Source organism: Diachasmimorpha longicaudata, chromosome 7 (genome assembly GCF_034640455.1).
Source record: "Diachasmimorpha longicaudata isolate KC_UGA_2023 chromosome 7, iyDiaLong2, whole genome shotgun sequence".
Classification (NCBI taxonomy): Eukaryota; Metazoa; Arthropoda; class Insecta; order Hymenoptera; family Braconidae; genus Diachasmimorpha; species Diachasmimorpha longicaudata.
Genome location: NC_087231.1, coordinates 2,222,749 through 2,234,854, shown reverse-complemented (window position 1 = coordinate 2,234,854; position 12,106 = coordinate 2,222,749). Strand labels below are relative to the sequence as shown.

General features: G+C 36.0%; 2 protein-coding genes across 2 annotated transcripts; both read right to left on the bottom strand.

Annotated features, from left to right (window-relative positions):
* Positions 1–4,159: 4,159 nt before the first annotated feature.
* LOC135164490 (uncharacterized) lies at positions 4,160–5,051 on the bottom strand. Its single transcript, XM_064124887.1, has 3 exons — positions 4,912–5,051; positions 4,450–4,727; positions 4,160–4,371 (listed from the first exon to the last, which is right to left on the bottom strand). Exons 2-3 carry the CDS (start codon positions 4,618–4,620, stop codon positions 4,186–4,188), a joined length of 357 nt encoding a protein of 118 aa, XP_063980957.1. The 5' UTR covers positions 4,621–4,727; positions 4,912–5,051; the 3' UTR covers positions 4,160–4,185.
* LOC135164774 (uncharacterized) lies at positions 4,719–11,180 on the bottom strand. The gene is made up of 5 exons (XM_064125432.1): positions 10,006–11,180; positions 8,788–9,671; positions 7,787–8,668; positions 5,042–5,653; positions 4,719–4,727 (listed from the first exon to the last, which is right to left on the bottom strand). Exons 1-5 carry the CDS (start codon positions 10,532–10,534, stop codon positions 4,719–4,721), a joined length of 2,916 nt encoding a protein of 971 aa, XP_063981502.1. The 5' UTR covers positions 10,535–11,180.
* Between the last annotated feature and the right edge of the window lie 926 nt (positions 11,181–12,106).

Genomic DNA, 12,106 nt, shown 5'->3' with positions numbered 1-12,106 from the left:
CCTGTTGTGAAAATTACAGATCGGAGAAAGGAATGCGAATGTCCTCTATCATAATTTTGTTGTAACACAAAATTTTTATGTTTTATAGATGGCGATAGTAATCTAATAATCATCTTTCAACGTTCTGTCAAGGGATGCTCAACCTAAAATACTAACGAGAATGTGCATGGAAACTACATGCCCCGTTTTTTTCAAATAATTAATTAATTGTTAATGAATTAATTTATTGTATCGATGATGGTTATTCACTCTTTGAACTTAATCAGATATTTTTTTCGCAGGTCTCTATAATATTTCTTATTGTTACGGTTAATTATATATAATCGAATGAACAACTATTTATTTATTATTTTGTTAAATTTTAAATTCCATCACCGGTAATTTAGGTTGGTCCAATTATATATAATTAACCGTAACAATAAGAAATATTATAGAGCACTGCGAAAAAAATATCTGATTAAGTTCAAAGAGCGAATGACCATCATCGATACAATAAATTAATTCATTAACAATTAATTAATTATTTGAAAAAAACGGGGCATGTAGCTTCCATGCACATTCTCGTTAGTATTTTAGGTTGAGCATCCCTTGACAGAACGTTGAAAGATGATTATTGGATTACTATCGCCATCTATAAAACATAAAAATTTTGTGTTACAACAAAATTATGATAGAGGACATTCGCATTCCTTTCTCTGATCGGTAATTTTCACAACAGGTAAAGAAATTCTCTTTTTCAGTTCCTTACAGTGATTCTAGATGGCCCTACCCCCGAAACTTCTGGGGAAAATGGCCGCCACTTCCTGTACCATTCTTTGCGGATGTACCTATTTTAGACCCATCCAGATATGATACAGGGAGGTATTCTTAAACTTTGATGTCGCCGACACGAAAACAGGGGACAAGTACCTCCGGAAGCCGTGCGCGGCACTGTACACCGTCTTCCCCTCATGCACGTTTAGTCCCCACCACTCGGCAATTTCTGCGGTGGAGCGTTCAAATCTCGGCGAAGGTGCTCAATTTTTTTTTGCAATTTCACCCAAAAAATGGTTGGCATGCAAATCGGAAAATTATAAAGAAAAACATGGATAGAGAAAGGATAAATGATGATTTTTTAATGAATCACTTCATACATTCCCGATCACGATTTTCCATTTTCGCACGAATAAAGTATTTACAGGGAGTCTCTTTCCCCGTCGCCCAGAGGTAGAGTCATCGACGCGTTTTATTTAAAGTGGCCGATCGCGAATCGTAAAGAAATCTCCTCCCACTCCAACGCCTCTTCGTGAAAAAATTTTGATTTGTAGGTGAATCAATGAATTTACTTACATTAATTTGCATATTATTAGTATCCCATTATTCTTCATCAATAAAAAAATAGATTATTCTATATTTAATTATCAAATAGTTCACTAATTCGCGGGAATGAGCGAGAAAATCATGGGGAAAGGGATAATAAATTAAACAAAAAATAACAATGATTCTTATTATTTTTGTATTTTGATGTGAAACATCTATAGGCGCACTCCTAAACCGAATCGTTGGCGTGGCGATACTTGCCGTGGCGAGCAATCGCCACGCTATACTAAGGTATGCCTATCTATATTCTGTGTAGTAGAGTGTACGGTGTGGCTTCTCACTCAGTTCGACGTTGTTGTTTACTACGGTACACATAACCTGCATTTTATTTAATTTTTCATTTCCATTTTTGACAATAAAATATGTGTGATAGTGATAACTCAGAAGATCAAAGTGATCAACCTTGTGCAAAGAAAGTGAAACTACACTATGGCATACTACCAAGTCATCAGTAAGTAGATCGTATTTTTCAAGTCTCCATAAATGTAATTATTGTATTTTTATATTTAATTAATTATATTCATATTAATCATATTAATAATTAATATAAATTATATTAATATTATCTTCAATTAATTATTCTTTTATTATTCATGAAGGAATTAATATGGAAAAATTTATTAATAAAATTTATATTTGCAAATCTTTAGTCATATATTGCAATAATTTAATAAGATTTGAGTTCATGAGTATATTGCAGCCACACGTAAAATTTTTTTTCTTTTTTTTGTGTATTTTAGTATCATATTTTTTTAAATATTTCACTTCCCAACAATCATCGCAGGGATCACAACATACTCTTATTGCAACTGGACGCCACCCTGATCATTCAAACACAAGGCATACTATCAATCTTGTGTAACACTTTATTAATCGAATTGTACCAGACTATTTTAATTTTTATCTCAGATTTTATCAACATATTTATATTTTTTTAAATATAAATGTGTGTTTATATTTTTTAATATGGAACAACGATAGATGCTGTATTTGTGAGATATCTTGATGATGTTCCGTCCAATATTTTTGTAACGTACTTTAGTTATCATCGACCAATCGTCACAGTAATACCGGCAGAGGAAACATCAAATATAACTATTACTGAAATCACGAATGAAAATATTTAAATTGTGGCCACTTGATATTAATATCGAACTTTTATATCACATGTCAATAAATGTTTATTAAATAAAGTTACCATTTTCTGTAAGAAATTCGTAATACTTCATTTTTCCATTAGGCTATATTTAATTCCTGTAATAATATCATCTTATATGCATATTACTTGTACACACATGATGTTTCACATCTGTCAGGCGTCCCATGACGGCTTATTTTTTTTTCTTTATTTTTTTTCTTTGTAAAATTTTTTTTACATTTTTCCGTACTTTTTAAAATCATTTTGCAATTTAAAAAAAGTATGTGCATGAAATTCATGCACGACAGGAGTGAAACTTCTTAGCCATAGACTGTTGAAAAATTTTGTCTGAATTTTTTGTGATTATTTTTCCCATGCAAATCTTGGCCAATAGGATTGCACCATTCGGTGTTATTTTGTGTAGCCAACACGGTATTTCAGCGGAAATTCTTGAAAATTTCACTGGAAATTTTTCATGTTGCCTATGTAAAAAAAACAAATGATCAAGTAACCCTCAATTGTATCTGACAGATTGGATTTTATTACGGTTATTGGAAAAGTTTAATAGAAAATGAGTAGATTTGGGGATTGTTCTCTGGAGACGATCGATGCAAAAGTGAAGAGAAATGTACCGATCAACACAATCATTTCTATTATTTTTGAGTTTGAAAAAATAGTCCCCCGGATACCACTCGAACTTCGAAATTATCTGATATTTCCCTCAAGGTTCCCTACAAACAAATAAGCTTGTCAAGTTTTCTAGAAATGTCACTCGCGCTTCGCGGTCGTGATTTTTAAACTGGAAAACTTGACACGTTCATTTGTTTGTAACGAACCTATCGGGAAAGATCCGATAATTTCGGAGCTCTTGTGGTATTATATGCGATTATTTTTCCCATCCAAATCTTGGCCAATGGGATTGCACCATTCGACGTTATTTTATATAGTCAACACGGTATTTCAGCGGAAATTCTTGGAAATTTCACTAGAAAATTTGCATGTCGATATATATAAAAAAAAACAAATGTTGAAGTAACCCTCAATTGTATCTGACAGATTAAATGGCAATTCGTTGAAAATTATGTCTCATGGTGCAATTCTATCGGCCAAAATTTGGATGCAAAAAATAATCCCCCGAATACCACTCGAACTTCGAAATTATCTGATATTTCCCTCAAGGTTCCCTACAAACAAATAAGCTCGTCAAATTTTCCAGAAAAATCACTCGCGCTTCGCGCTCGTGATTTTTAAACTGGAAAACTTGACACGTTCATTTATTTGCAACGAACCTATCGGGAAATATCCGATAATTTCGGAGCTCTTGTGGTATTATACGCGATAATTTTTTGATAATTTTGATAAACAAACGACAACTTAACCAAATAAACCTCTTTTCATGTCATGGCACAATTCTCTTGGCCGAAATTTGGATAGGAAAAATAATCCCCTGAATACCACTCGAGCTTCAAAATTATAGAATATTTCCCTCTAGGTTCCCTGCATACAAATGAAGTCGTCAAGTTTTTCAGGAAAAATCGCTCGTGCTTCGCACTCGTGATTTTTTAGCCTGAAAAACTTGACTGCTTCATTTGTTTGCAATGAATCTATCGGGAAATATTGGATAATTTTGAAGCACTTGTGGTATTATATGTGAATAAATCTTCTAGCTAGTGGAAAGAAGATCAGAATTAAATACCTTGGAAACTACTGAATGTGGATGTGCTGCTAAAATCAACTTTCCCACATCCCTTGACCTTCCTCCCTTTTCCTGAATACTGGGATTGCACAGCTTTCTTCATAATTTGAGGTAAAACGTTGTTGATAGATGTTTTGATCGTGCTTTGGGTGAAACAAAGGTAACGGAATAAAGCCGTCTACGCAAAAGAAGACGAGATAAGATTATCGTAGAAAAAAATGGAAAAATAATCATATATTTAAAAACAACGGATTACCAGTGCAGTTTTCTTCTTATCATCAGTCTTAAGTTGCTCCTCGAACACTAAAAAATCATCAAGATCCTCGATTGGTAGTTTTGTACCTACAGCCATCACCAACTCTTCAACTGGAACTTGTGGCACTTGGGGGACATTTTGTGCAAGTACTGCCAGTATTAATTCATTCATCTTCTGGTCCAAGTTGTACAAGATGCTCTCCTTAGCAGATTTAATTTTTCGTGCAAATTCCACGTTGCTTGCAGCCACCTCTGCTTTTATAAATTCTTTCAACTCATCTAAAGAAAAATTGAAAATCGATTATTAACAAAAATGAACATCCATCATTAAGTACATATAAAGATTCAACTATATAGCGAAAAACTAGGTGAATATACTTCATAAGTTCATAACTACGTAGTAAGTTGATTTACTACGTTTTACCATTTCAAGAAAAAACTACAATAAATTATGATTTCTTACCACACAGTGCACGTTCGATATTCTTGGTCGTAGATTTCTCATTTTTTTTTGATTCTCAAAATTTTGAAGAATTGGGCAATTTGTTTTCCGATGTATCTGCTGAGGTTATCATCTGAGATGAATTTTTTACATTATGCTTGGGGAGTCTCTCTACTGAGGACTTTGACGAGTTATTCTCATATTCCTGAGAGTCTTCGGAGGATATTATCTGCAATTTTTCATAAACTTTTCGAAATCTCTTCGTGAGAGAAGGAGTCTTGTATGAAGAAGAGTTAGTCTTTCCCGAGAGATTTTGTGGACGAATTGCTGCTGGACATTTCTGAAGTGATATTCGTGGAGTCGTTGGGCAGGATGACGAGCTTGATGTGTCGGAGATGATCGTTTCCTTATTCTTTCTGACAATTTTTTTCGTTGATTTTGAGGGAGACTTATTGTCAGATTGTGTCTTATCACCAAATGCAAGACCAATGGCTTTGGTACCCCTGAGCTTCGAAGTAGAACGAACCATAGGTGTCGTTTCATGGAGGATCTGATGAACGCTTTTTTCTGGAAGAACGACAAGTTCACGTCGGTTTTTCTGATTATCAGAACTTGCCACTTCCCTCATGCTGTAGGCTCTTTCTAAACGACGTGTAGCCGTATCATAATTGTCAGCCCAAGCAAGCACGATGATGTCGAAGACTTCCCACTCAGGATCCACTACTATCTCCTGCTTAACCCATTTATTCACATACTCGTAATCCTTTGGAGATGGATATGCACATTTTCACACATTTTTTGATTCCAGCGTCATCCATTTCCCAAGCACAGCATCTACTGGAAGTAATTCGTTTGGATGTGATTCACTGCCAGTAAATTGCACAACTGCGTACTTCTTGGGTAGGGACGGCTTTTGAGACGACATATCAGTAGCTACGAATAAAAGAAAATCATGTAGAAAACATTGAAAAAGGTATAGAAGATAAAAAGAATAAAGAGTGCGAGCTTTCCTCCGAATTCATGATCATATGAAATATAGGGAGTTAGTTTCTTATATTAGCGTCAACGATAGGCACTTTATAGCATAAATACAAATAATGAATTTACCGGGAAAAACGTTACAAGTCAATGACATCAATTTTTTCACTACACCAATGAAAAAGTGATTGAGATATGTGATTGAAAATATTTAGGGCACAAAATAACTTTACACTCAACACAATAACAATTACACTTTGAGCATTCAATGGAAGCGAATATTATTTTGATCTAACCGTTATCAATAATTGGAAGCGATTGGAATAATTGGGTACGAACTACTCTCGCGCGCGTTGCTGGGCGAACTGAAATGATTTTGTTCCTAGTGGAAGTCTTTGACACTGTATCCGTCACCATCAACCGTGTGATCGTCATTTGTTTTAACGATCAAGTTTCGACCTGTGTCGCCACGATCCAACGCCTCTCGTATTTCTATTTACCAATTTCGGTGATTCCCCGCATAAGACCGTCTTTGTTCCATACCCGCTTTCGGAGAGAACCGTCAACAACCAAACATACACATTAGGGTGGCCCAAAAAAGGAAAACTTTGAAATTTACATTTAAAGTTTTGTCTTCTGATGGGATAGCTGATGAAATATTAGTGTGAATTTTTTCAGGATTTTGAAATTGTTTTTTGAGGCGGCAAAGGGTTCTCGGAATTTCACATAATATAGATACGTAGAGAAACGAAAAAAGTTCATATTTATTATTATACCTGGAAATTATACGAATTTCGCAATTCTCTTCTCCAGCATGCATCACGAGAAGCCTAAGAATATTAGTATTATTTTTTGCAATTTTTATACTTATTTTTCATGGCATAAAAAAGTACGAAATTAGCTGAAAATCAAGGTTTTGGATGGCTTGTAAAAGCGTTCCAAATTATCCGATTTCCTTTCCGATTCGCCTGCATGGTTATCCAACTATTGTACTATCATCTCAACTAGAAAACTAATATTTTTCTACATTGTGAATCAAGGAAAACTGCATTGGAAAATTTTAAAATTTCTGGAAACGGCAGGTGCTCGGATTATCTGGTGCTCCTAATGAGAGCTGTAAAATGAAATGGAGAGGGTCAGGTAACCGTCTGACCCTTCACTGGCACGGGACAAAATCTTTTACTACAGCCAATAAATAAAAGTGTACCCTTCATTGCCCATGAGTGAATTTTTAATTTTTCAATGATTTCGATTAAAAATTTACATAGTGGAATGCTTCATATCATGACGAATCTAATGAAATTTGATTCGTAGGAATAGCTTCATTTGAAGTAAGCTTACTATATTTCAATCCTTATGAAATTTCAATAAATATCGATAATTACAAAGTTTTGTCACTCTATCGGGGAAATATTTCATGATATACGGTAAATGAGAGTTTCTGATCAGTTGAGCCCAATGTTCTAGGTGAAAGACATAAAAAACCAAAATCGTTATGCAAATTGCAATGAAACTTCCTCTGAAATACAATATTGATATTTTTTCGTATTTGTCAATCGGTTGCCAGCCTTTAATATGAAATAATTCATAAAAAAATACTATTAAAAAAATTGATCAGCATTCAGAATACCGATTGAGAGAGGCGGAAGGAGAAGTAATTAGAAGGAATGAAGGATTTTGAGAATCAAATAAGCTTCAGAATTTAACGGGAATCAAATGGGAAGGGTTAGTTCGACCGCAAATAACAGTGGAACAACGATTTTATTCATGGTTGACTTTACTTCATGGGCATTTGTCGATTAACATTTACCAATATTAGTATTATTATTATTATAATGATTATTATAAAGTATAACTTAATTATGACTTAATCGTAATCTAATAGTAATAGTATTTATAATCATTCTTATTTATTTACATTCAGCAGTTGGTTATCTAAATAATCATCAAGCCTAGACTGCAAATCTTTTCTCGAGTAACCCGGTGATAATTCTCTGAATTCTTTCACAATTAACAATAAATTTTGTTTGCTATTTTCGTCTCTCGTGAGCAAATTATTGTATTCGCTCATGAGAGCCACACTCCTTTCCGCAATATCATTTGTCACTTGGAGAGATTTGACAATTTTGATAGCTTTGGCAAAATCCTCTCTCATCTCCCATGTGACTGGATCACTCTCCAGAAAATTACAGTCGATTCTCAAAATTTCGAAGAATTTCTGTGCATTCTGCGTAACAAATGAATCTAAGCTTAATTGTGGAATCAACGCTAGATCATGGATTCCAGTTCTTCTCCTCTTTCTATCATCACCGAGTGGCGGAGAAGATTTGATTGCTCGACACATTTTTCTCTTACAATCTAGAGTTACATTCTCGTCAAAAAAGGCAAAAGCAATCAATTCCTCCGATAAATACCAGAGGTGGTTCACGAACTTGGCAAAAACAGCTTTCCAGAGCTTTACTGCGACACGACTTGAAGAACTAGCGTTCGTTGCGATCCTTTTCAACAAATGAAGATCGTTGTTCGGAGCTGAGACTGCATTAGAAGCCGTGAACCAAGCCCTCTGGTACGACATGATAATAAAAATACATGCATCTATCAGTCCCGATTTTTCTTTCGATGTTAAATTAAACTGGTTTCTGAACAAGAAGATTTTTAGGGAGTAGATCGATTTCGACATCCACCTAGCATGGTGAATACCGATCAAAGCTCTGAAACGGTTTCCTCTCGGTAAATTCCCACCCAGAAACAATACCACCAGTTCCAGGAACTCCTTGTAGTCCATGCGAACAGTATCACCCTAGGTAGCCGACAGAGAGTGGAACATCAATTTATCAACCATCAAATTTGAATTTTGGAACAATAAAAATGGAGATAACGAGTGTATCATTGACGTATGAACAATATATTCTGACTAACCTTTAATTGTGCCTCAGCGAAATCGAGCATTTGTTGCATGTGATCATTGAGTGCTTCCTTCACTGTAGCATCATGAACTCCGGGGGAAAAATCATTTTTGTCGATACTGCTCCACTGCACTTGAAACCTTTTGAAAATTGGAACGTCGGGCCCCGAAGTCCATCCCATGCCAGATTCAAAGGCTGCTCTCAAAAGTAGCTCCAGAATGTGGTGACGACATGGCAAATGCAGCAGGTCTCTTCCAACTAGTTGTTCCAGTAAGATGCATGCACCATTGAAGGCACCTGTATTGCTTGCTGTTGTATCAAACACCATGGTGCATACATCGTCCAGCAGATCCCATTCCTTCAGTAATCTATGGACTGCTTCGGCTTGCGTATATCCGGTTCCTCGTTCCAATCTGGGTACACCAAGCAATTGACTCCACTCATGACCCGATACTAGCACCGAAAGTCGATCAGCTTTTACGAATTTATTTCCCGGATCCGTCTCCTGCTTTCCATCCCAGTGAACGCCGAGGACATCTGGTTTTTTAATTCTCACATTATCGCAAATGCTTCTTTGGAGTACCTCGCGATGTTGTTGTCGATTTCGACGAATAGTTTCGCGGCTCAAATCAACATCTTCCAACGTTATCCCGGCCTCTATGAGGGTAGCAGCAAGGATCCTTGCGGCCATGCGATCACTAACTTTAGCCCTATCTAGAACTGCCGTGAGATTGGGAGCCATAAGTTTCTGTCGTTTGGCTTTCGTGGTTGGTAACTGGACTTGATAACTGCCGTCCGTTTCATCGCTATCGTCTATTTGTTTCAACAACTCATCGAGGTTTTCATCTTCATCTAGCATGCAATTAGCAATATTCAGCATAGTAGGCCGGGGTTGAACTAGAAAATTAAGCAAATGAACAACGATTCACCAGCGATCCGTGACAGGAATGACATGCACCAGAGCAATTTCATCGATTTCATTTATAGAATTTCATTTATAGGTCTCTCTGATAATTCCCTCATCCGGCATACATCCAAAGTATAACCGTGAAAAGCTTCCCCTCAATTTTGACAACCAGTCTCAGAAATACTTGCGCCCTGGGCGTGGAGATAACGCGGAGGTTTGCTACTCCCTCAGGACTTTTTATACGACCATTCGGCTCATTTTCGACTATTGTCTGCGGCATATTTTGAAAAAATATAAGGAGGGTTACTTTGCAAACTGACGTACCTTCTAATAACTCCTCTGTTTCCCTTTCTTCTTTTTTTTCTCGTAAACACAGAATTCCAATCCCAGTGTCAATGATTCTATCTAAACGGCCATTTCGTCCTGTTTCTCGATGCAGATTCAATAATGTTTTCGCTTCTTCATTTTCTATGCTCTTCATTTGCTTTTCATGAGCAATATCGAACAGATTTTCCAGCATACATGTGAAATCGATCACCTTGCATTGTACCACTGGCTCCTCCTTGCGTGATCCGTACTTGAGAATGTATTTATATCGTTTCACTAATTTTTCCACCTTATCGATCGCATACGACTCTTGCACTATTGGGATCCCTGCATATTCCCAGAAGACAGCGCACTTTCGCACAACACTCATTCCAGCTCTACGAGATGTGAGTTTTGGTTCAGCATATCTCGTCTGGTAAAAGTAGCATTGTAACACCTGCCGGTTCGAAGGCAACTGATTTCCACAAATATCAGGAGTCGCATTCCCGATTAACACAATATTCGTTACGGTTCGCGTTTCCGGCATATTGACGCGTGTTTTTTTTTGCGGTTGACTACTGAGATTTCAACGTAACGATTGCTGAGATGTCGACAGTGTGGATGTCTCCTGTTGACTGACCTTCAATGGCTACCACAAAAATTGGTGCGATGTATTTTGCCATGTGAAAGACAAAGTACGTAGGAGTTGCCCCAAGAAAATATTGGGAAAGAGCGAGAAATTCGACTTTGCATTAAAGAAATTCCGTTGCGGATAGTCATCAAGGTCCCTCTAGTAATAGTCGGGCGTGCATCGCCCAACCATAAATTCAAATAGGGACTCATAAATTCTGGTTTCCTCGGAAAACAAAATTTATTATTACTGTAAATGCTCTAAAATTCCATTGAGCGAATTTTTAAATTATTTTACGTGAAGAAATACGGTTTATTTCTCACTTCAATTGATTTTTTCTCGCATTTTTGTCAAAAAACCAATGAAATTGTGAAAATCGATAAATTTTTGATTAAATAAGAAAATGTGGATAAATGGAATTTTTTCACGAAGAATAATGATGCTTCAATCGAGTAGTCATCACATTTCAACTACCGGACTTTTTAATTTCTTTCTCATTTATTTATTTCACCCTTCACTCTTCATGGAAAAAGAACCATTCTTTTTTGACCGTCCTTGAAAATTTGATATTCCGGACAGTAATTGACTTCAAGAATATAGGGCAGAGAAGGGTAAAGTAGAATCTATGAGCTTCTTCGAAACAAAAAACCATGATTCAAAAAGACAATCATTAAGCTCAGTCTTGACTCAGTCAAAAAAAGACGAATGTATTTTCCATTTGGAAAAAATTGTTATTTCAATTCATTATTAAGTGAATCCGTCACTAACGTTCAAGAAAAAATTCCACAGGGCTCGTTTTACATAGCTTTACCTTATGTTTGTCGAAAATTCAGTGGAATGGATAGGCAAAGGTTTTTTTGGGGTACCTGGAAGATGTCCCGTGCACCGACTGAACACTTTTATGACATACCTAGCGAGAACCGCCATAAAGTAATTTGACTTGTCATCAAACTTAGTGACTGCAAACTGCCAGTAGGTCAAACATTTTCTTCAAACTTTGAATAGCGTTTGCGGTGGTTAAAAACATTTAAAAAATTTTGAAAAAATTCACATAAATGTTTTATAAGCTACCCTATCAGAATAGAACACTGTAAATGCAGATATTTAAACTACACTTTTCATGGGCCACCCTAATACACATCCATACCAAATGAAAAATTCGACGAAATTAGATATCGTATGAGTGTCAGAAAAGAAGGTATGAGGAGTTATTTATCTTGAATGATTGAACTAAATAATTATAAGGTGTGTGAATAAGTCTTTCCCGTTTTTTGTAAGAGATGCTGCCACCAATACTGTGCGAGTATTCAATGGTTACATATGTCATAATCAAAGCTTATTCATCTGTCAACAATTCTACACTAACACATTAGTTGAAATTTTTTCGCATCATAAATTTTTGATATCGTGAAAATGTCGAAATTTGAGCTGAGTCGACGTCATTTGCGGGAAGTTTCACTTTATTGGTTCAATTTGAAGAAATCTGCT

Excerpts from the sequence above, each read along its gene's own strand:
- LOC135164490 (XM_064124887.1), bottom strand. The coding sequence starts at position 4,620 with ATGAATGAATTAATACTGGCAGTACTTGCACAAAATGTCCCCCAAGTG. Across the intron at positions 4,372-4,449 it reads ATAAGAAGAAAACTGCACTG|ACGGCTTTATTCCGTTACCT; the intron begins GTAATCCGTTGT and ends TCTTTTGCGTAG.
- LOC135164774 (XM_064125432.1), bottom strand. The coding sequence starts at position 10,534 with ATGCCGGAAACGCGAACCGTAACGAATATTGTGTTAATCGGGAATGCG. Across the intron at positions 9,672-10,005 it reads AACAGAGGAGTTATTAGAAG|TTCAACCCCGGCCTACTATG; the intron begins GTACGTCAGTTT and ends TTAATTTTCTAG. Across the intron at positions 5,654-7,786 it reads TAGATAACCAACTGCTGAAT|GATTACGAGTATGTGAATAA; the intron begins GTAAATAAATAA and ends CCATCTCCAAAG.